The sequence below is a fragment of the Lutra lutra genome, chromosome 1 (genome assembly GCF_902655055.1).
Source record: "Lutra lutra chromosome 1, mLutLut1.2, whole genome shotgun sequence".
Lineage (NCBI taxonomy): Eukaryota > Metazoa > Chordata > Mammalia > Carnivora > Mustelidae > Lutra > Lutra lutra.
In genome coordinates, this window is record NC_062278.1 from 132,114,453 (window position 1) to 132,139,726 (window position 25,274).

The following is a 25,274-nucleotide window of genomic DNA, read 5'->3' on the forward strand; positions in this document are numbered from 1 at the left end:
CCGTTGCTCCGCCGTTTGCCGTGAGCCGGCCCCTCCCCCGGCAGTCTATCTTCCCGTCGTTTTGGATTCACTTCTCCGCTAGTCCTACCTTTCAGAAAGTGGTTGATTTTCTGTTTCTAGAATTGCTGTTCTTCTTCTCTTCGATCTCCCGTTGGATTTGTAGGTGTTTGCAATCTTTAGATAAGCTATCTAGCTGATCTCCTGCTACCTGAAGTAGTCTCCGACTGTTACTTCTCCACCATCTTGACTCCCTCCTTTTTATTATTTTTATATAATTTGGTGTCCAAAACAGTAGTAAGGTCTATTCAGAATTTCAATACCAGTGCAGATCTGAGTGTTATAAGTAGCTCCACTGTTTTTTCTTAAAACTACAAAATTGTCTGTTAACAACATGAAAATAATTTTTAATTATGCCTTTTGAATTAGCCAAGTATGTCTTAAAATGTTCTTTCTCACTAAATAGCATTACATTTTATGCCGTTCTTAAAGTTTCTTTTTGACTTTATATATCTCAAGAATAATAAGTAAGTAAAACTACAGGCCATCCTGGGAATGTAGGCTCTCCCAAAGTTGCAAACTCATTGAACAGCTCATGTAACATAGGTTCATGATATCTGACTGGAACCAGTGGTACCCCAGCAGGGACCACTGGCAACCTTGATTGCTTTCTTCCCAAGGATAGAATTTGAGGTTAAAGAACTGTTTGCCTTCTAATATGTCATTCCAGAAACTGTCAGTATTCATGAGTGAGATCAGATTCCATTCTACCTTGTCTGTTGTGTTTTTTCAGACTTTAAAAAAAAAAAATCATCTTGTCAAATGTTTTTCTAGTGATTTCTTTTTCATGAACTTAAGATAAATTTTATTTTCAGATGACTGGGATATTGCTGTAGCTAGTTTATTACAAGTTACTCCCTTGTTTTCACACTCCCTCTGGAGTAACGCTGTCAGATGTTACCTCATTTATACAGATGAAACCCAGCCTGAAATGGATCTTTTCCTTAAGGTGAGGATGTTTATAAATTCTGAGTTCACTGATTTAAAATATAAGTCAGTATTGTGTCCTATTTATGATACTACTACATCTAAACCAAGTAGTTTACTACCTACCAGATGATATGTCTTAAAGAACCGGAATAACTTAGAGCTTTTCTTTAGAGAAAATCTTGCTCAGTGTTACCAGCGTATTCAAATTAAATCCTTGGAATGTTATGCTTTTGAATGCTTTATTACTTGTTCTCCACAGTGTTTAAGACACATGTTGATAGTGCCTGCTTTAGTTAATATCTGCCAGCTCTAGCGTTGAATCTGTTTCAGGTTATAACAAAATTTAATCCTTATCATGGTTTTTAATTTTTCAAGGCAGCCATTGGAGTTAACCTGAGGCAGACGTTGGCATACAACAGCCTGTGGGCCAGGCCTGGCCTGCAGCTGGTTTTTGCATGACCCAGAGCTAAAATTGCTTTTTACCTTTTCAAGTGGTTGGGAAAAATTCCAAAGAAGAATGTTTGTGACATGTGAAAATTATATTAAATTCAAATTTTAGTGTCTATAAATAAAGTTTTATTAGAACACAGGTAGGCTTATCATTTATATACTGTCTGTGGCTGCTTCACACTACAAGGACAGAATAAATTGCAGCAGAGACCTCTGCAAAAACATCCAAGTTGTTCAACTATTACTAAATTGTAAGAATATTTGCCTTCTACAGAAAAAGTTTGCCAACTACCGTTCTAACTGCATTTGAAATACATCTGCGTGTCACATGCGATACCTGCTATATTAACATTCGCCAGAGTATTGAGTAAGGAACTCATTTAGTGCTCCTTTTTTATATTATTTGGTTTTGGTAAAAGATAAAATATTTTGAAAACCAAAGTTTCTACTCACTAACTGAATATAGGTTATTACCAAACTGCAAACTGATGGTAAGGGAATTCCTCATACTTTGCATAATAATAAGTCATCATTACTTAGTAAGCTAATTTGTTATAGACCAAATAGTTTTCATTTATACCTGTTTGCTTTAATGATCTTATATATCATGGTTGGCAGTTTACTATGTAGATTCATGGATTTACGTGTTCTACTCTTTGTAACAATAAAGCAGAAATCATTTATTATAATAATAAATACCAAAGGAAAATAGCCTAATACTTTTCTTCACTGGTTTAGGTTTTATTATGAAATAAATCATTTTCTGAGCTAGAAAACAGGCAAGTTACTATGCTCTTATTTTTGTTTTAAAGGAACCTTGCCTTTCCCTTAAAGATTTTCGTAAAATATGATTATATATATTTTTAAATTTTAAATTACATAAGCTAGTCTAAAACATGCTTTCTTAAGTAGTATAAAGCTGACTTGATCTTTAGTTAAATAAGCTGGCCTTTTATTATGTTTTCATTTCTTTTGTTTTAATTTCTTTTTAGGACTATTCACCTAAACTTAAAAGAATGTGTGAGACAATGGGATATTTTTTCCATTCTATATATTTTCCAATAGATATTGAAAATCAATACCTTGCTATAAGAAAATGGGAAATTGAGAAGAGTTCATTAGTTATTTTATTTATTCATTTAACTTTACCAAGGTAAGCTGAAAATTGTCACTTATTAGGGGAGTTATAAATAGAATTGAGATTACGAAATGAACTTCAAAGAGAAGTCATAATTGCATTCTTTTAATCAAAAACATCCACAAAATTCAGTAAACTTTTTGAGTTTTCATACTTAAAGAATTAAAAATTTTATACTGTTTGAGTTGTTTAATAGGTCATAAAGTTAACATTATTAAAGTAAAGATCATTTTAATCAAGGATAACAAACTATGGCCCTCAGGCCAAATCCAGTCAGGATCTGCTTTTATAAATAAAATTTTATTAAACTATAGCTATATTCATTTATTTATGTATTTCTACAGCTGCTTTCACACCACAACAATAGAGTTAAGTACTATAGTTACAACAGAGACTGTGTGTGGCCCACAAAGCCTAAAGTATTTGCTCACTGGCCATAACAGAACAAGTTGGCAACTCCTGTTTTCAATAATCAGCATTCACTTTTATTATTTGCTTTCTTCAAATACAAATTGAGAGCTACTTGAACACTTGTAAAAATGTTAAATCCAAATTTTTAATTCTCTGAGGAGCTTACCAGTAATTCCAGTAAAGTGAGCAATTTTCTTATAATGTGGATATAATTATACCACTGAGTCTAGTCTCCAAATAAAGATTTTTTTTAACCAACTAGATACATAGATAGGAGACAAAATACTTTTAATAAGAGGTTAAGTTTTCTTTCTTCATTTGCTGTCTGATTGGCTTTAACCCTTCCAAGGCATTTTGTCCTTATTGAGGACCAGCTCTGACCTTGCCTGTGTACAGAAGTACATGGAGCCCTAGGCTTTACCAGAGACCCTGCAGTGTAATCCATCATGGATCCTTGAGACTACCTGGGGGCCAGGGAACCACCTGGTCAATGAACCCTAACCCAAAACCAAGTTTAGGATTTTTTCCACTTGGTTTTCTTTAGTTGGAGTTCTTTTCCTCCCTTACCTCTTTTCTTTTCTTGTTTTTTCTTTTATATTTATCAAGGATATATTCTGTTTTATTTAATGTCTGGGTAGTCTTTTATCTCAGGCGGTAATAGATGTCATTTGTTGTTTTCCTCATTAATTCTTTAATCCTTAAAACCATCTTGTTTTTTCTTTTATCTTTTATCCATATTTAGTTAATAAAATATTGTACATTATTTTTAAACTTTTAACATTTATTTTCCTCATCTTAAATTCCTCTTAATCTTTTACCTGCCATTTCTTTCATACTTAATTACTTTACTGGGCAGATTTCAATTTGTCTTCTTCACCTAAAATTATATTTATTTTATATTTTTAAAACTTTACTCTTCTTAAAGAGTAAGAATTTTAATTTCTAGGGTTGCCTTGGTGACACAGTTAAGGGTCTGACTCTAGGTTTTGGCTCAGGTCATGATCTCAAGGTCCTGGGATCCAGCCCTGTGTAGGGCTCCATGCTCAGAATGGAATCTCCTTAAGACTCTTTCTCCCTCTCCCTCTGTACCTGCTCCCCCACTCACTCTCTCTCTCTATCTAAAATAAATAAATAAATTTTTTAAAAAATTTAATTTCTAAAATTTTAACTATTTCTTCACCTCTACTTTGCCTTTATTTTGCTTTAATTTTTCTTATCCCATTTGCTGATTATTTTGTTTCCTTAATGTTTATTAACTGGCTGTCAAGAAGCATGGCAGTAATGGTGGGCTTCACACCATAAACAGAGGCTGCTAGAGCTTTTATTTCTCTCAGGTTGTTCCTCATCTCTCATGATGATTTCCCCATTCTTCTCAAAAGATGAGTCTAGGAACATGTCCCCTGAGCAGTACCCAGTAGCCCTATCTACTTCTCTCCCACCAAAGACTTTGAACCAAATTCCACATAATCTCAGATTTCATCTGAGCTCCACAAGTCAATTCTGTAGGGAATCATTTTAAAATAGGAACTTGTGTCCAAACAGATGCCCATTCTTTGGTATTCACATGGCCACAAACTTTTCTCCCAAAGCAATAACAAAAGAACTGTTAAAGTACAAAAATTATATAGAGCATGGTCAGAATGAATTGTAACAAGGGAAAAAAATCTGTGGCTTGGATTGATTGGATTGGCACAGAGCTATATAATAGAATATTATGCTGTTTTGTATTGGGTCTGTGTTTTAATATATTATGTAAATTCTGAATCATGTCATAGCTCTCCTCTGCATACGCACACCAATTTGTGTATCTAAACAGACATCATTTAATGCTTTTTAGAAAGAGGAATTGGTTGCAATTTTCCTTGCAGTGTAGAAAACACTGGCAGATTCTTCCAAGATTATTCTAGAATTTAAATTATACTGAAAACTTGTTATGGTGGCCTGTAGCAAAGTTAGAAATTTTTTTTAAGATTTTATTTTTTATTTACTTGAGACAGAGACAGAGGGAGAGGGAGAAGCAGACTCCCCACAGAGCAAGGAACCCAACCTGGGGCTTGATCCTAGGATCCTGAGGTCATGACCTGAGCCGAAGGTAGAGACTTAACCAACTGAACCACCCTGGTGCCCCAAAAGTTAGAATTTTTTTTAACCTTGTACCTCAGTTAAGATTTTTACTAGCCATCTGACCTCCCCCATCTGCTTCTGGATCTTTCTTATACTGTATCTTGGGTGTAAAGATTCAAGTCATTTAAGTCATTTATTGAATGAGAAAGGCTAAAGGACTAGAGAAGAGAAAAATCTTGAAGCATTGGGGTTCATAATATTTGTATCTTAATTTGGAAATTATATATTTGTAAGTGGAATTAGGTTTCCATTTAATTGTAGTCTCATATGTCTGGTCCATTACTTTGAGCCATGTTTACAATATTTTTGAGAGTTTTCTTCTTGTTGCTAGATATAAAAACTTAAAGTTCTGTATGCTTTAAAACTCAATTTAATGCAGAACTTATTGTACCCATTCTCACTGTCTGGTAATAAACACATCGTATTTTTGTGACTAAGCTGGAACAGAGCTATGAGACACCCACTTTTGGAAAGCTGGTCTTGTTCTGTCCCTGGACTGCTTCTGGCCCCTTGTTATCCCTGTAAAGTCCCATTATTGACACTTAGGTTGACTGACGGTTTGCTGCCCTAGTGGAGTGTAGCACAAGAAATACTGATTTCCAATCTAGCCTTTTACTGGAAGACTGTGAAGAAGCTTTTCTGAAAAACCCTGAAGGCAAACCACGATTAATTTATCATCGCTTGGAGGATGGGAAAGTCAGTTCCGACTCCGTCCAGCAATTGATTGATCAAGTTTCTAACCTGAACAAGACCAACAAAGCCAAGGTAAAATTCCTAAGGTTATTTTTCTTAAGAACTTGATTGGCTAAGGGTCAATTAGAACAAAGGTCATGAGGTGGGAGTGAGTGAGGGGAGATAAATAGGGAGCCAAGGGTAAAGAACCTTGGAGACCATTTTAGAAATCTTGGTGGTTTTTTTTTTTTTTTGGAATGAGATGGGTTTTTTACTTGGAGTGAGATGGTTTTTTTACTTGGAGTTTTTTTTTAACTTGAGTCACTGGAAAATGTTAAGCAGCACAGAAGAAGTGCCATTCTGAGAAGGAGTTCTTTTTTTTTTTAATTAACATTTAATGTATTATTAGCCCCAGGGGCTGACAAGGAGTTCTTACGCTGCTGTGTTGAGAATTGATTGGTTTGGAGGTAGGGGAGAAGAGCTCCTGTAGTCACCAGGTGAGAGATGCTGGTGGCTTGGACCAGGGTGGTGGTAGAGGAAGTGGTGAAAAACAGGAATCTGGATAAATTTTGACAGCAGAGCCAATAGACTTAGTTGTGGACTGTGAGAAAAAGAGAGGAATAAATAACAATACACAGCTACAAAGGATATAATGTAAGTGGACAAATCAGATTTTTTTCTGTTCCTTTTTTCCCCTAAATATGGAGTTCTTCTGTCTACTGTTGACCAAGGATCAATGTAAGGAAGAACCTTTTTATAGTAACCTTTGCTAAGAGCATGGGGAAAAACAAAACTGTAATGATGAATATGAGAGATTTGATCATTCCTAGATGCATGGTGGGATAATTTTTAGAACAGAGTTGTAGGCTTTGCCTTACTGCACACTGAGATTACCTGAAAATGCTTACTGTTAATGTTAAGAATACAGTTGAGGGGCACCTGGTTGGCTCAGTCAGGAGAGCATGCAACTCTTGATCTCAGGGTTGGTGAGTTCAAGCCCCATGTTGGGTGAAGAAACTACTTAAAAATAAAATTAAAAAAAAATACAGTTGAAAATAACTCAGATTTTGACATTGTTTTTATTTCTCTGTGCTCATTCAAGAAATAAGATCAGATATGAATACAAGCATTTTTTATACATCATTTAGTATTGAAAAGCTTAAGACCAGTATAACTTTAAAAAACCTAACACAAAAAAGTACACCTTTTTTATAATCTCCAGAACCATTAATTCTTTGCTTTAATTGTTTTAGTATGAGCCTAGTCCATAGACCCCAAGAGGAAGGAAACTGATTCTCTTTTCTGATTTTTATTCTATTTATAAATGTCTTTTAAAAATTAAAACACTAGAAGGATGAATTTATTTTATAGAAATAGGAGTAAAATAAGATCTGTCTACCATGATTATAAACGTAAATGCAGGATGAACTTATTCTGGTTCACTTGATGTGCTTCGTAAAACCATTGCCTTACTCTATCAAATACTAATCACTTACTAGCAATGTACATGTTCTCTACAGGTAGGGCATTCTTCTTTCAGCAAACTCAGATTACTGTTTTTTTTTCTTTTTAAAGATTTTTTTTTTTTTAATGTATTTGACAGAGAGAGAGGGAGAGATCACAAGTAGGCAGAGAGGCAGGAAGAGGGGGAGGGGGAAGCAGGCTCCCTGCAGAGCAGAGAGCCTGATGCGGGGCTTGATTCCAGGACACTGAGATCATGACCCAAGCCCAAAGCAGAGGCCCAACACACTGAGCCACCCAGGAACCCCAGAAGATTACTGTTTTACATAGCCAAGTACCATTTTGTTCTTTTGTTTTGTAGAATTATAGCCTTACTCTCATAAAAATTGATTTTGATGTATTTTGAAGATTATATATATTGAGTGGCATGGAAGTACATAAGACAATTTGGACACCATAAGAAAAAAGTATACTTTTTGTTTTATTGTGACATTGTTCCCATTGTTCATGATAAATCCCTCCTGATACCTCAAACAAGTTACATAACATGCTTCAGTTTCCTTCTCTGTGAAATGGATAATAATAATAATAATAGTGTCTCCCTCATAGGCTTGTTGTGAGGACAGATGAGCTAATAGTGTAAAGCACTTAGAATAATCCGATATATAAGTTCTGTAGAAGTATTTACCCCCTCCTGCTACTATTGTTTTCTTCATGTTTTTGTCGAACTTCTTTCTTTTTCCAGATCATTGATCACTCTGGAGATCCTACAGAAGGAGTATATAAAACTTATATTTATGTGGAAAAGATTATTAAACAGGTAAATATGCATTCTTTATAAGATTTCATCTGATATACTGTAAGGGGCGCCTGGCTGGCTCAGTCGGTAGAGCACGAAATCCTCAATCTTGGTCATGAGTTCAAGCCCCATGTTGGGCATAGAACTGACTTAAAAAAAAGAATTCTAAAACTCTTATCCATCAAGTTGGGTGTTCCAGTAAAAACAACTTCCTAGTTTTTTTGAAAACAATACTCGGGGAGAGAGTGCCATTGTTTCTGGTGGTTGTCTATCCTGTGGCATTATCATAGTATTACTAGTACCATATCTCTTTATCTGTCGTCTATCTCACAAAGCTATTTGATGCCTCACCACTAGGTTAAATGTAAAATAGATTACAAAAGTGCTAGATAAAAGGTATAAGTATTTGAGGGAAAATGTTTATCTTATTAATAGAGTCTCCTCAGATTTTGTATGCACCTTGAATTTTTATAAAGTAGAAAAATCCCTGGGGCGCCTAGGTGGCTCAGTAGTTGAGCATCTGCCTTTGGCTCAGGTCATGATCCTAGGGTCCTGGGATCCATTTTGGGCTCCCTGCTCAGTGGATTTTCTGCTTCTCCCTCTCCTTCTGTTGTTCCCTCTGCTTGTCTCTCTCACTCTCTCTCTCTGTCAAATAAATAAATAAAATCTTAAAAAAAAAAATCTTTTCAGGGGTGTCTTAGTTGGTTGAGCATCCATTTCAGCTCAGATCATGATCTCAGGGTCATGAGACTGAGCCCCACGTAGGGCTCTGCTGGGCATGGAGCCTGCTTAAGATTCTCTCTCTCCCTCTCCCTCTGCCCCTCCTCCCCAACCTACGCCCCACCCAGCCCTTTTCACATGCACAGTCACTCTCAAAAAAAAAAAAAATCCTTTTCAAATTTATCTACTACATCATTCTCATAGCAGAGGAGGTGAAACCATACCTCAATGGGTCAGAGGTTATGGGTCATAGTATCTCAAGCTGAAAGTTTCTACAGCATCTCATGTATTATCTTGTAAATTTATATGAGTTATATATTCTGCTTAATGTTATACTTGTGTTTAATGTAAAAAATCATTTTAAATTACATACTATCAAAAGTTCTAATAATGATAAGAAAAAGAACCTGCCCCTACCTTAAAAGTAAAATGGGCACAATGGCAAGATGTACCACAGTTAGCCTGCCGTTGCCTGTACCTGCTGATCCATCCTCCAGGGTGCCAGGAATTCTATTTGAGAAGTTAGGGATTAGATTACTTTTTCTAATTAAGGTGTATTACAAGTATGAGATTTGTTACCAGAGAAAAAGAATGAGCCCCAAAACATAATGATATGACTTCTGGGCAACACATTTTGTGTAGTGTTTTTTAATTTTTAATATAAAATTCTATTTTTAATATAAAAATTAACATGAGTTTTGATCTTCTCAATAAGTTGTGAATTTTAGGATCCTAGTAAATAGAATTAATTGAGCAGAATAAATGGTAGCAAGTGAGAGTGGACATATTTGCCATCTTTACTGCTTGAAGAACAATGTATTTTCAGTGATATAAAGACTAGATATCATGACACAGATATTTGATATCAAGAAACTCCATCTTAGTAATTAAAATCTTATAAAAATGTAATGCAGCATATTTCTTAGGTATTAGCACAATCTTTAAAGTTATTCTCCAACCAGATATAAGCAAATACATTGTGTAACATTTTTCAGAAAACAGATCCCCAATAGTCAAATGCCCCTCTATTTTTATCCAACAGTTGTTTTTGTTTGTTTGTTTGTTTGTTTTATTGTAAGTCCTATGCCCACCATAAGGCTTGAACCTAGGATGCCAAGATCAAGAGTCACATACTCTACTGACTGAGCCAGCCAGGTACCCTAATCGCACCTCTGTTTTGTTTTTTTTTAAGATTTTATTTATTTATTTGACAGAGAGATCACAAGTAGGCAGAGAGTCAGGCAGAGAGAGAGGGGGAAGCAGGCTCCCCGCGGAGCAGAGAGCCCAATGCGGGGCTCAATCCCATGATCCTGAGATCATGACCTGAGCTAAAGGTAGAGGCTTTAACCCACTGATCCACCTAGGAGCCACATGTACCTCTATTTTTTTTTTTTAAGATTTTATTTATTTATTTGACAGAGATCACAAGTAGGCAGAGAGGCAGGCAGAGAGAGAGGAGGAAGCAGGCTCCGTGCTGAGCAGAGAGCCCAATGCGGGGCTCGATCCCAGGACCCTGAGATCACGACCTGAGCCGAAGGCAGAGGCTTAACACACTGAACCACCCAGGCGCCTCTGTACCTCTATTTTTAATGAAAGTTTTTTATTAAGAGTTTGGGGTTTTTTTTATGTTTGTCATTTTAATATTTATTTCTAAACTGGTGTTTTTTATAGTTTTAAATTTATTCTTGAGGTCATGTTCAATGATTCATTAGTTACGTATAACACCCTGTGTTCATCACAGCATGTGCCAACTAATGATGTACTATATGTTGGCTAACTATTAATAATAAAAAATTAATAAGTAAAATCATTCATGTAGGCCCCATACAAAGGTCATAGGTTTGGACTTGCCCTCCACCATAGGTGAAACCCACCTTAGGCCTGTGTGCTCACACTGCTACGAGGTGTTTCCACTCTTTATTCATTGTTGTGTGCTTGCTCTTGGTGTTCAGGACATCCTGGGCTTTGAGAACACAGACCCGGAGACTAAGGATTTGGGCAGTGAAGATTCTGTTCCAGAAGAAGATGATTTTGGTGATGTTCTGTGGGACATACATGACGAACAAGAGCAAATGGAAACTTTCCAACAGGCTACAAATTCAGCCCATGAGCTGGGATTCGAGAAAGTAAGCATTTGGAGTTATTGTTCTGACAAACGTCAGTCGCCACTTAAGGCTGTTTTGTGATTGTGGTTTTACCTAAACATAGTCAAGGTTAATAAGTGTATTAGTGTTTGTCCTCATGGTGTGATTATCCATGTTGAGACATGTGCTTAACTTTGTATCATATGAAAGATAAGTGAGATTCAATTACATTTTTGAACATCAAACATTTGTAGTTAAGATTAGGATTTATTAACCACATGTTCTCTATCACCTGCAGTTCACCAAACCAACATTAGGGTAACTAAGAAATTTGATAAAAATCATGAGACTATCTGTTCTTCCAAAGCTTGGAGGACTCAAAATGTCAAACATTCAGAAAATACCACAGTAGTTAATGCAATAGTCTGATCAGTTCATCAGCATCCTTAAATATCTAAACAAATTAACAGAATTTAAAGTGCACAAAAAATCTATGTCCAAGTTCAAAGAATGATTAATATTTAAAAATTAATGTAAGAACAATTTTTTTTTAAGATTTTGTTTGTTTATTTTGAGAGAAAGTGAGCAAGCATGAGTGAGGGGCAGAGGTGGAGGGAAAGGAAGAAGCAGACTCCCCACAGAGCAGGGAGCAGGGAGCCCCATGCGGGGCTTGATCCTAGGACCCCAAGATTATAACCTAAGCCAAAGGCAGACGCTTAGCTGACTGAGCCACCCAGGTGCTCCAACAAGTGTTTTAAAGAATATTATCATAGCTGTCAGTAACAGTAATTTCATAGAAATTTTATAATTTAGGTTGTCTCTGTTTATATCCTGGTTCTACCATTTGTTAACTCTGGATTTTGACCATTACTTAGCTCTGAACTTTGACTTCCTTGTCTATAAAATGAGATTGACTACTTTACCCACCTGACAGGGTTGTTAGGAGAACTAAAGCAAATAAAACACATCAACTCCTTAGCACAGTACCCAGCACATGATAAATGTAAATTGTTTTTATTTTGTAAGAGAGGTATTGTTATCATTGTTTCATAAATAAAGAACCTAAGAGCACACATGGAGTAGATTACAGATCTGGGATTTAAACCTAGGTCTTCTGGCTCTTAATCCTATGTCTTTCTTCTGTGGCAAATGGTCTTAACTCAGGAACCATGTGTCTATAAATGGGCTTTATGTGGAACCATGAATTTATAAAGTCCTTTGCTTTCTGAGAAACACCATTGCTATCAGAATAATTTGAGTTCCTGAGGAATATATTCTATGGATATATTGGCAAACAGAAAATTTAATTGAAAAACTATACCAAGGGCTGCCTGGGTGGCTCAGTGGGTTGAGCCTCTGCCTTCAGCTCAGGTCGTGATCTCAGGGTCCTGGGATCGAGTCCCACATTGGGCTCTCTGCTGGGCAGGGAGCCTGCTTCCTCCTCTCTCTCTCTCTCTCTCTACTTGTGATCTCTCTCTGTCAAATTAAAAAAAAAAAAAAGAAAAAAGAAAACTATACCAAATAATTATTTATTGTAGTTGTTGGAAATTTCTGCTACCCTAATGCTAGGCACAAACTACTTATTACAAGTTCTTTAAATTCCTTATTAGCTGTCATTTAGACCCCTTGCATACTTAATGAACATCTCAATCCCCAAAATAACTTTGCCAACTCCCTAATAAGTACTGAGGTATTTTGCTTTCCTGAGTGTGTTCTTTTCATCTCTAAGCCAGTTTTTTTTTTTTTTTAAGATTTTATTTATTTACTTGACAGAGAGAGATCACAAGTAGACGGAGAGGCAGGCAGAGAGAGAGAGGGAAGCAGGCTCCCTGCTGAGCAGAGAGCCCGATGTGGGACTCGATCCCAGGACCCTGAGATCATGACCCGAGCCGAAGGCAGCGGCTTAACCCACTGAGCCACCCAGGCACCCCATCTAAGCCAGTTTTTTAATGTCTGGGGAAAGCCTGAGAACTCACTCAATTTCAGAAAGCTCTCAGGGAGCCGGTCCTAAGCTGATTCTCTGCCTCAGGTTGGGAGACTTGAGATAAAGCGCCCAGACAAAACCAGTTCTTGTTTGGACTGATTCTCAGAAATCCCTGGAAAGTGAGGTGGTGTCCAGGACAGGTACTCTTCTGCCCAGGAGAATGAGGCTGCCTACCGGCACCCTCAAAGCCTTCTACGGTACTTCCTGTGGTTTAGGGGATGCAGGGGAATACAGTGGCCTCCCTGTAGCATTCTGCAAAAACCGAAAGTTGTAAAACCCAAGGGGAATCTCAAGTGTTGTCTCTCAACCATTAATTTATAGCAGTACTATATGTAGAAGAAATTGGGGCTCACTCTTAGTTTACCACTTTGGGCACATTTAACCAGCCATTAAAAAAAAAGCAATCATGAGGAGGCTGTTGACTAAAAGTAGGTTTCATTTTCTCACACAGCTTTTCGCTAATGATTTCAGAGGGTAGTCAGAAATTGACTCTAGAATTCTCCGAAGCATATGCTTCCTCACAATTTAATTTATTTAATTAACTGAATTTTAAAAATTCATTTTTCTTTCTAGTATTACCAGCGCCTTAACGATCTAGTGGCGGCACCAGCACCAATTCCACCCCTTCTTGTATCTGGAGGACCAGGTTCCGGAAAGTCCCTTCTCTTATCAAAGTGGTATGACACAGTGCAATTAAGTTGTTGTTACCATTGTCATCATTTGACTCACTGACCATATTCGACAAAATATGTTATTGCCTGTCTGCCTTCCTGCATGGCCTGTACTAAACATTGAGAAAGCAATAAAGATATAAAATAATAGAGTCACTCCCTGAACTATATACAATTTGAATATTAGGATACAGGATGAGAAAAGAATAGAAAATAGGGCCATTTGTGATTGTGTACACTAATTACGAAGGTTAGAGCTAAGCCGCGCTATGTAAGGGAGTGGTCCGTGTGGAATGGAATTAGGTGAACTAGATATACAGGGGATGTGCCTGTGTTTTCAATCACTGGCTTCATCTTCAAAGTTTCATTGAGATTTTAAATATTTGAAAGAAGGCAAAGACAGACTGTTTAGAGTGAGATAAGTTGTAAAGAACATCAAAATAAAGGATGACCTGTATTGTGAATGCAAAGTGGTTCCTCAGATTAGGGACTAAGGTTTATAGAAACTGATAAACTCTTTTTTACTTTAATTTTCATTTCTATTATTTAAAAACAATTCATAAGAATATTACATTGAAGAGTTAGCATATGTTTCTTCCTTTTTACTGCTCTTTTATTTAGTGGAAAATAATAGTTTTTTGGAAAATAATATTTTTGTACTTAGCAAAGAAGCTTCTTTTTTCCTTTGTTTATTAAAGGGTAATGCTCATTTCACTAATACATTAACCTCAAATGTATATTATATTGGTTTCCATTCGTTAATATCAACTTGTAATTAAAATGAAGTTATAGTTTTTAAATGCTTATTTAAAAGGATCTAAAAGTGGACTAAAAATGGAAATGTCCCATGTTTATTCAGAAGTGATTGACCATGTGATTGCTGACAGTTGGGTAGCACTTGATGTTTAATTGCATTGTGAATTCTTTGTTGATAATAAATGAGTTGCATCACTATTCTAAAAGGTCTTTTTCTTTCAGGATTCAGTTACAACAGAAGAATTCCCCTAACACGCTAATTCTTTCTCATTTTGTGGGAAGGCCCATGTCAACCAGCTCTGAGTCCTCCTTGATTATTAAACGACTAACTCTAAAGGTATAAAATGCCATGTTTTGGGATTATCAGAATTTTTATTTCAAATCAGAAGCTGTTAGGGCTGAGTACCCAATAATTTTCAATTTTCAACATTACCCATTTGTTTTAGATTTGTATAAGGTTAAAAATACTTGATGCAGTTGGTTCCTCTTGATCACTCAATTTTGGTTTAAAAAGTCAGGATAAAAATGTTTCCCACCAGCTGTGATGAAGTGTAACTGCTTGAATTCTTGCAGTTGATGCAACACTCTTGGTCAGTATCTGCTCTAACACTGGATCCAGCTAAGCTTCTGGAAGAATTTCCACGCTGGCTGGAAAAACTCTCTGCCCGTCATCAAGGCAGCATCATCATCATTATTGATTCCATAGATCAAGTTCAGGTACTGTTTTCACTTCGTAACCTACTGGTACTCTCAGAAAGAAACAAAATTATCAGTAATGGCTATAGCAGGCATTTAAATATGTTTATGAGAGAAAATGTTGGTGTTGTTTCTAGTATATCTGTTCAGTTCCTAGGGAGGAAACACGTGCATAAAAAATGTACTGTATGCCAACACACACTAGTATCTTATTGGGTAAGACCAATTGAATGAACCAATTAGCAAAAAATGTTAATTTTGACTTATTTCTAGGGCCTTGACATTTCCTTACGTGTCCAGAATTCATATCAGCTATAATAGTATTTTGCCACTTGTTCTTTTAATATCCTGAGATTGAATTTATCATCCCAAAACAAGAGTATATCCTTAATAATAATGGGAAACTTAATGACAATTTCATTTTACTTGGGGAGCTATTACCAGATTGTTTTGAAATATTTTGAATTAATAGAATGAATTTTGTTTTTATATTTTTAAGCAAGTTGAAAAACACATGAAATGGCTAATCGATCCACTGCCAGTGAATGTAAGAGTAATTGTTTCTGTGAACGTAGAGACATGCCCTCCAGCCTGGAGGTACGATGCTCACTCCAGTTCTTTCAGATTACATGTGTTAAGTACAAACCGGGAAAGGTTTTTGCATGTGTGGTGTGTTTTCATGTTTTTCATGTAAGTGGCAGGGAGGAAGGTGGGATGAAGTGGATAAATTAAGGAGAAGGATGTACTCTATAGGCTTTGGAGAGAGGTTAGAGCTGGGATGTCAAGGCGGGGTAGGCTAGATGGTGCCCAAGTTTCTGGCTTGCGAAATTAAGTGAATTATGGTTACATGAACTGAAATAGGGAACACAGAGGATGGGCAGGTTTGTGGAGGAAAGGGTGTAAGTTTTGTTTTGGACATGGTTAGCCTGAGTTGCCAGTTGTACCTCCAGCTAGTGATGGCTAGCAGGCAATGACATTTACAGATGAGAAGAATAGGGAGAGGACTGGGCTATGAGACTAGACACCTGTTATCCTCAAACATGTGCTTACTTTGGCAGTCCTCAAAAAAGGAAGACAGTGGTTGAATTCTGTAGGGCAGTGTTTCTTAACCTATTTTTGTTCCCCTTAGGAGCCTTTTTAGACATTTTCTTCCTAATCACCTCCCTCACCCCAAGAAATTTTAATACCATCCATATGCTATATATCAGTTTTTGTATATAAACAGATATGTGTTTGTATATTTGCACTTTATAATAAAAAGTAAGATTTTTTCCCCCACCCTGAAATAATTTTCAATACCCTGTTGAGAATGGATGTTACAGAGTGATTACATTCCAATTGGATTACAAGTAATTTGTGGGCAAACACTACCTTATACTATTCTTCATAGGTACTAATATGTTTAGTTTTATTATTAGTATGGAACATGGAACTGGAAGTGTTTTGCCACTTTACTTCTACCACCTTTACTGCCTATGCTATTTAAAAGTCTTTGTTGGGATTGATTCCTGAAAGTAATGATATACATGTTTAAAAGAATCAAATAACATTACCTAGTAAGATTAACAGAGATTAGTTTTTTTACTTTATAAAAGCAATATAAAAAATTAACTCTTGTAATGGATTTGACTTGTGTTTGGGTAGATTACAGCTTTTATTGTCTTCTTAGAAGAGAGAAAATTTCATTTTCTTTTCTTTGAATAAAAGGTTATGGCCTACACTTCATCTTGATCCTTTAAATCCCAAAGATGCAAAATCTCTTATAATTGCAGAATGCCACTCTGTGGACATTAAATTGAGTAAAGAGCAGGTAAGTATTTTTAATTTTGTTGTTCTTTTACGTCTATCAGCTTTCCTATAAAACACCTTATATGAGACTTAAAATTCAATATAGGAACTCTCTATTGTGTTAAGGGAAATTGAAGTTTCCTGATTGTTAAATGCATGGGCTCTTAAACTACTAACAAATATAGAAAAAGCAATAAAAAACATTTGGGGCTTAAGTTTTATTTTATTATATTATACTAAGCAGGAATGTTTAAAAGCAGAACATCTGCGGTCCACCACTGTGTGGCAGTGATGTCACTATTCAGGTGGCGGGAACCGTCTCATTTCTGCCAGGGATATTTGTTGAAGGCTCTGTAGTAAAGTCAGTTTCATTTCAGGGTGGTTTTGTGTTTTTGTGTTTGTTTTGTGTTCTGGTAAACTGATGCAGGAGAAGAAGTTAGAACGACACTGTCGTTCTGCTACGACCTGCAATGCCCTTTATGTCACCGTTTTCGGCAAAATGATCGCATGGTAAGTGGTGGCCATTTTACATGATCTGCATGTTTTGTGTTTGCTGCAGACTGCTTCCTCACCTTGTGAAACTGAGAACAATCATTGCGGCAGTCTCTCTGAGCCACTCACATCAGATTCTGTGGGTTCTAACAGTGATACTAACATCCTGGGAGAATGTAACTCGTGACTGCAGATTGGTGATAGCCCATGCATTACAAGAACGTGTTGGATGTAGTTGTCTCATTTGCATCACATTGTTTCCCTGTCGGGGGTTGCCAGTGAAGGCCATCTTTGCCCTCCATGGGGCCCATGGGTGCTCCTTGTCACCTGCTTGAGGCCCCTAGCTTTGAGAAAGTGAGGGACAACTGAGGCAAACACATGCTGTTTTGGGGTGTCCTTGAATATTATTAGTAGGTAGGTATATAGGAATTTTTCATTGTCTCTATCCTTATATCCTGATAAACCTTTCATCTTAGATTTTTCTGTTCTAGATACCCTTTAGTCATTTGCCTTTAGATAAACCTTACAAAGTGTAACTATGTTTCTTCTTCAATACCTCACCTTACTTTGTCTCTTCACAACCAGAGACCAAAAAAGATGAATATGGTTTTGGTAATCATCGCAATGGACAGTAATTGTACTCCCGACTCCTATTCTAGACCGTGAATCTCATATTCTTGGCTCTTAATTCCACATTCTCATCTTGAGAACTAGATTTGAAATGAAAACATCTTCTAAAATTTTGACTTGCTATTTTGACTTGATATTCCCACAGTCTTCTTCCACTGTCTCCAGTGCGTCTGGCCTCTGTGAACATCAGAAGCTGGACTGAGTCCACTTCAAGAGCAGGAGTCCCTTTCCACACATTCCATAATACTTATTGGATTTAGCTATTTTAAGAGTGTCGACACAAAATGAACAAACTTTCAGAACCTCTAAAAGTAAGAAAGAGAGTTTTATTCAAGCCCAAGTTAGGACAGCTGCCTGGGAAACACAATCTTCATGGGGAAGAAAGTGCTCTGGAGAATGGACAGTTCTTATGGGTTATATATCTTTTTTATGTCTTGTAAAAGCTTGAAAGATGATATAGGCAGGAATCATGTGTTTTAACATCAAAAAATGCAGACGGGGGGCGCCTGGGTGGCTCAGTGGGTTAAGCTGCTGCCTTCAGCTCAGGTCATGATCTCGGAGTCCTGGGATCGAGCCCCGCATCGGGCTCTCTGCTCTCTCGGGGAGCCTGCTTCCTCCTCTCTCTCTGCCTGCCTCTCTGCCTGCTTGTGATCTCTCTGTCAAAAAAAAAAAAAAAAAAAAAAAAAAAAATGCAGACGGTAGGACCATTGGTCCATATCTTACAGACAGATGGTTTTCCTTTAGGCTGCTCATTTACAAGGCAGATGTACAATGTGTGCCTGCTGGGCCATAAATGAGACTTTTGGTTTAAATAAAATTGATGTACAGCAATGCCAATTTAGAAAGAAATCTGAAATGGCTTCCCATATATATTAGGCCCTTAGAAAGTTTATTAGGCCTATAGAGAGGGCCTATAGAACTTTTGTTTATTTCTTCTTCTCTATATATCTTCCTATTTTAAAAAGAAACTATTGGTGAATAATGTGTAATATTTTAAAACAAACTACCCTATTTACTGATTGTCTTTAGCTTGATGGCTCCTAAATCCTGACTCTAAATAAATTTAACTTGCATGGCTAACTAATAACATTTATAATTATTTTCCTGCTTCTTGTATGTAGGTAGCATGTTTCTAGATGATTAGAACCATGACTTACTCATTTCTGTGTTCCATAATGTGCAGTAATTGCTTGACACATAGTAGGTTCCCAGCATGTGTTCACTGAATTGAGCTAAATAGTATACTAAAATAATACTGATGACTCAAGCAGCCCCATAAAAGTGTCATATTCCTATATCATGTTTTATTGAATTTCTGTTTTCATTTGAAGTATAAAAAATAGAGACCACATTGTTTTTATCTACCCCAAATTTTTCGCAGATGTTGGCTGTCTATAAGAAATTAAATCTATTCTCAATTCCAACAGTGCTGGAAGAGCAGGCAATTTAGATAAAATCCTTCATCAGTGTTTCCAGTGTCAAGATACTATTTCATTATATAGACTTGCTCTGCGATCTTTCCAGGAGTCCATGGCAAATGATATGGATAAAGAACTAATGAAACAGGTAAAGGATAATAAACTTATAAAACTCATAAAAGTTTGGGGGCGCCTGGGTGGCTCAGTGGGTCAAAGCCTCTGCCTTTGGCTCAGGTCATGATCTCAGGGTCCTGGGATGGAGTCCCACAAGGGGCTCTCTGCTCGGCAGGGAGCCTGCTTCCCCCTCTCTCTCTGCTTGCCTCTCTGCCTACTTGTGATCTCTGTCTGTCAAATAAATAAATAAAATCTTAAGAAAAAAAAACTCATAAAAGTTTCCATTTATGTGTGAATTGAAGAAAATAGTAATTATTTTTAAATCTGTGCTTAAGTATATTTCAAGCATATACAGGAAAGCTGGCTGCCACAATGTACCTGTGGCCAGAAGTGATAGCTCAAGAAATTTGCATTTTCCTGATTACCATTGAAATTTTTCATCTGTTCATGTTTATTGGCTATTCTTGTTTCCTATTCTGTGAATTGCTGATTCAGGCCTTCTTACATGAGTTTTAATTGAGTTGTCTTTCTTATTGATCTCTAGGAGCTCTTAAACATTCTGCATACTGAATACAAATTCTGTTACAGAATTTGCAGATAAATATCTTTTTCCAGTTTGTTTCTTGTCTTAACTTTTTAGTATCATTCATTATACAGAGTTTTATTTTGTTGAAGTCAGATTTATCAATAGTATCTTTCATGGTTTTTTCCTGTTATATCTTATTTTAAAAATCTTCTATTGGGCACCTGGGTGGCTCAGTGGGTTGAGCCACTGCCTTCGGCTCAGGTCATGATCTCAGGGTCCTGGGATCGAGTCCCGCATCGGGCTCTCTGCTCGACAGGGAGCCTGTTTCCCTCTCTCTCTCTGCCTGCCTCTCTGTCTACTTGTGATCTCTCTCTGTCAAATAAATAATAAATATTTTTAAAAAAATAAAAATAAATAAAAATAAAAATCTTCTATTATCCAAAAATATTTTGTTACCATAAAAAATGTTCATACATGTATTTTTCCCTTTAAAATGTTTTAAATTTTCGTTCTTCCTGTGTGAGTCCTTAAGAACTTATTTTTGTTTATTATGTGAGGAAGGAATCTGCTTTTTAATCTTTTATCATATGGCCAGCTAATTTCATTTTACTAAATAGCACATCATTTCTGCTGATTTGGATATCACACTCAACAAATTAACAGGAGTTTGTTTTCTGAGCTCTTCTGTTCCAGTTTTGCTTATTCATTGCTAGTACCACAGTGTCTTGAACTTTAGAGCTTGAAATTAAACTTTCTTGCGTGGTTGGTCCGTGGGCCAATGTTTTCTATGCACCCCTTCACTGAGAGTACAGCTCTTAAGATTTCTGGTGTTGGCAAGCTTTCTAGTTCCAGCTACTCACCTTACCGGGTTTAAGGGCATACCTTCCATCCCCACTGTGGGTGTAAAAACCCAAGCCCTTAAATTACTGAGATTGCTGCCTAGCCGGTACCCTCACTTCCCCCAGGGACAGTAGCTCCAGCACTTAGCCCTCCGATGTTTGCTTTCCTATTCATTTTTGGCACCTGGGAGATTTCTCTTTCCCTTTTGCAGGCTCACCTATGCTTTTAAAGGTTTTCGTTATATATTGTCTTATGTTAACAGGCATTTATAGTAGAAGAACCATTTTCTTCTACCATCTTCCCCAAATTGGAACTTTGTCATTAGTTTTAATCTATTTCCTGAGGTTCCAATTTTTTTTCTTATTTTAAAAGATTTTATTTGTTTGTTTGAGAGAGAGCACAAGCGAAGAGAAAGGGAGGGACAGAGGGCAGAGGGAGAGGCAAACTCTCCAGGGAGAGGCAGATTCCCCACTGAGCAGGGAGCCTGACCCAGGGCCCCATCATGACCTGAGCTGAAGGCAGATACTTAACAACTTAACAACTGAGTCACCAGGCGCCTACAGAGGTTTTAATTTTCATCAAACTTTTTTCTGTGTGTTGTCTTTCACATGCTAGATTTGCTGTATACACTATCTTATTTCTGATTATTATATTTTGGAAAGTGTGTTTTATTCTAAAAAATATGTTTCTTGCTTTATTAAATCATTTGAACAATAAGTTTGAATAAGAAGTTAATAACCTTAAAAGAGTTATGGAAATTTTTTTTTTAAGATTTTATTTATTTATTTGACAGAGAGAGATCACAAGTAGACAGAGAGGCAGGCAGAGAGAGAGAGAGGGAACCAGGATCTCTGCTGAGCAGAGAACCCGATGCGGGACTCGATCCCAGGACACTGAGATCATGACCTGAGCCGAAGCAGCGGCTTAACCCACTGAGCCACCCAGGCGCCCGAGTTATGGAAATTTTAATGGCTTTTTCTTACTTATAGAGATGGCTTATGATCATTCTTAATTCATTTCTTTACCTAGATTCTCTGCCTCATAAATGTTAGTCACAATGGCGTGAGTGAATCAGAACTGATGGAACTCTACCCTGAGCTTTCCTGGGCTGTCTTGACCTCCCTTATTCACAGTTTACACAAAATGTGCTTATTGACTTATGGTTGTGGCTTGCTCAAGTTTCAACATCTACAGGTAAGTGTTTTTTTAATAAGGTTTTTTACTTTTAAATGTCAACATACCGGGAGATAGTCCAGGATGGCAGAGGAGTAGGAGATCTTAGTTTTGTCTGGTCCCACTCAGCTAGATAGCTATCAAATCATTCTGAACACCTGTGAACTCAACTGGAGATCAAAGAAAAGAATAGCTGCAAGTCTACAAATAGAAAAGCGACCACTTTCTGTAAGAATGACAAGATGGAAAAACTCATACCTCAAAAAAAGAGAACAAGAGGCAGTACTAACTGCCAGGAACCTAATCAGTATGGATATAAGTAAGATGTCAGAACTAGAATTCAGAATAATGATTATAAAGATAGCTAGCTAGGCTTGAAAAAAGCATAGAAGACACTAGAGAATCCATTTCTAGAGAAATAAAAGAACTAAAATATAATCAAATTGAAATTAAAAAGGCTATTGATGAGATGTAATATAAAATGGAAGCTTTGACTGCTAGGATAAATGTGGCAGAAGAGAGAATTAGTGATATAGAAGACAAAATGATGGAAAATAAAGAAGCTGAGAAAAAGAAAGATAAACAACTATTTGACCACAAGGGGAGAAATTCAAGAGATTAGTCTTACCATAAAGTGAAACAATATTAAAATAATTGGGATCTCAGAAGAGGAAAGAGTGGGGCAGAAGGTATATTGAAGCAAATTATAGAGGACAGCTTCCCTAGTCTGGGGAAGGAAGCAGGCATTCAAATCCAGGAGGCACAGAAAACCCCCCTCAAATCAGTAAAAATAGGTCAACACCTCAAATCAATAAAAATAGGTCATGATCTCTGGGTCCTGGGATCGAGTCCTACATCAGGCTCCCTGCTCAGTGGGGAGTCTGCTTCTCCCTCTCTCTCCCTCTGTCTCTCACTACCACTCATTCTCTCCCTCTCAATAAATAAAGAAAAAAAATTTTTTTTTAAATTAGAAAATCTGGAAGAAATGGATGCATTTCTGAAAACTTACACACTACTAAAACTAAAACAGGAAGAAATAGAAAACCTGAACAGACTCATAACCAGCAAGGAAATAGAAGCAGTAATCAAAAATCTCACAACAGACAAGAGTCCAGGGCCAGATAGCTTCCCAGGGGAATTCTACCAAACATTTAGAGAACTAATACCTGTTCTTCTGAAGCTGTTTCAAAAAATCGAAATGGAAGAAAAACTTGCAAACTCTCTCTATGAGGCCATCATTACCTTGATCTCAAAACGAGACAAAGACCCTACCAAAAGGTGAATTACAGACCACTATCCCTGAGGAACATGGATGCCAAAATTGTCACCAAGATACTAGCCAATAGGATCCAACAGTACATTAAAAGGATTATTCACCACAACCAAGTGGGATTTAGTCTGGGGCCACAAGGGTGGTTCGATATCTATAAATCAATCAGCATGACACACTACATTAATAAGGGATAAGAAACATATGCTCCTCTCAATAGATGCAGAAAAAGCATTTGACAAAGTACAGCATCCTTTCTTGATTAAAACGTTTCACAGTGTAGGGGTGGAGGGAAGATACCTCAAGATCATAAAAGCCATGTAGGAAAAGGCCACAGCAAAACTCATTCTCAGTGGGGGAAAAACTGAGAGCTTTTCCCCTAAGGTCAGGAACATGAGAGAGATGTCCACTATTACCACTGCTGTTCAACATAGTACTAGAAGTCCTAGCCTCAGCAATCAGACAACAAAAAGAAATAAAATGCATCTGAATCAGCAGAGAAGTACTCAAACTCTCACTCTTCACAAATGACAAGATATGCAATGTGGAAAACCCAAAAGACTCCACCCCAAATGGCTAGAACTCATACAGGAATTCAGCAAAGTGGCAGGATATAAAGTTAATGCACAGAAATCAGTTGCATATCTATACAATAACAATGAGACAGAGAAAAAGAGAAATTAAGGAGTCGATCCCATGTACAATTACACCCAAAACCATAAGATACATTGGAATAAACCTAATCAAAGAGGTAAAGGATCTGTACTCTAAAAACTACAGAACACTCATGAAAGAAATTGAGGACAACACAAAGGAATGGGAAAACATTCTTTCCTCATGGATTGGAGAACAAAAATTGTGAAAATGTCTATGCTACCCAAAGCAAACTACCCATTCAGTGCAATCCCTATCAAAATACCATCCACTTTTTTCATGGAACAAATAATCCTAAAATTTGTATGGAATCTGAAAAGACCCTCAATATCCAGAGAAATGTTAAAAAAGAGAACCAAAGCTAGTGACATCACAATCCTGGACTTGAAGCTCTATTACAAAGATGTAATTGGGGGGTGCCTGGGTGGCTCAGTGGGTTAAAGCCTCTGCCTTCAGCTCAGGTCACGGTCCCAGGGTCCTGGAATCGAGCCCCACATCGGGCTCTCTGCTTGGTAGGGAGCCTGCTTCCTCCTCTCACTCTGCCTGCCTCTCTGCCTACTTGTGATCTTTGTCTGTCAAATAAATAAATAAATAAATCTTAAAAAAAAAAAAAAAAAACAACAAAGATGTAATTGGGACGATGGTATGCTACTGGAACAAAAACAGACACATATCAGTGGAACAGAATAGAGACTCCAGAAGTGGACCCTCACTCTGGTCAACTAATCTTTTGACAAAGCGGGAAAGAATATCCAATGGAAAAGACAGTCTCTTCAACAAATGGTGTTGGAAAATTGGACAGCCACATGCAGAAGAATGAAACTGGACCATTTTCTTACACCATACACAAAAATAGACTCAGAATGGATGAAAGACCTTAATGTGAGAGAATACATGCAGCAACCTCTGTGACCTCAGCCAAAGCAATTTCTTGTTAGAGATATCTCTAAAGGCAAGGAAAACAAAAGCAAAAATGAACTGTTGGGACTTAATCATGATAAAAATCTTTTCACAGCAAAGGAAACAGCTGACAAAACTGAAATATGACTGACATAATGGGAGAAGGTATTTGCAAATGTCTTATCAAATAAAGAACTTGTATCCAAAGTCTATAAAGAATTTACCAAACTTAACACCCAAAGAACAAATAATCCTGTCAAGAAATGGACAGAAGATAGAAACAGATATTTCTCCAAAGAAGACATACATGGGGGTATAGTTCAGGGGTAGAGCATTTGACTGCAAAGAAGACATACAAATTGCCAACAGACACATGAAAAAATGCTCCACATCACTTAGTATCAGGGAAATACAAATCAAAACCACATGGGTGGTTTTGGGTGACTGGGTGACTCAGTGGGTTAAGCGTCTACCTTCGGGCTCCAGTCATGATCCCAGGGTCCTGGCCATCAAGTC

General features: G+C 37.0%; 1 protein-coding gene across 5 annotated transcripts in view; it reads left to right on the forward strand.

Moving 5' to 3' along the window:
• The window catches only part of NPHP3 (nephrocystin 3), a 57,138-nt gene that overhangs the window by 12,316 nt on the left and 19,548 nt on the right, over positions 1-25,274 (forward strand). For all 5 annotated transcript variants that reach the window (XM_047736957.1, XM_047736939.1, XM_047736930.1 and 2 more), the window contains 13 exons: positions 873-1,006; positions 2,430-2,590; positions 5,719-5,875; positions 7,989-8,063; positions 10,715-10,888; positions 13,404-13,507; positions 14,480-14,594; positions 14,831-14,974; positions 15,453-15,550; positions 16,661-16,763; positions 17,169-17,251; positions 19,291-19,429; positions 21,791-21,955. In XM_047736957.1, the coding sequence (XP_047592913.1) occupies positions 873-1,006; positions 2,430-2,590; positions 5,719-5,875; positions 7,989-8,063; positions 10,715-10,888; positions 13,404-13,507; positions 14,480-14,594; positions 14,831-14,974; positions 15,453-15,550; positions 16,661-16,763; positions 17,169-17,251; positions 19,291-19,429; positions 21,791-21,955 (1,652 nt within the window). The remainder of the gene's footprint in view (positions 1-872; positions 1,007-2,429; positions 2,591-5,718; positions 5,876-7,988; positions 8,064-10,714; positions 10,889-13,403; positions 13,508-14,479; positions 14,595-14,830; positions 14,975-15,452; positions 15,551-16,660; positions 16,764-17,168; positions 17,252-19,290; positions 19,430-21,790; positions 21,956-25,274) is intronic.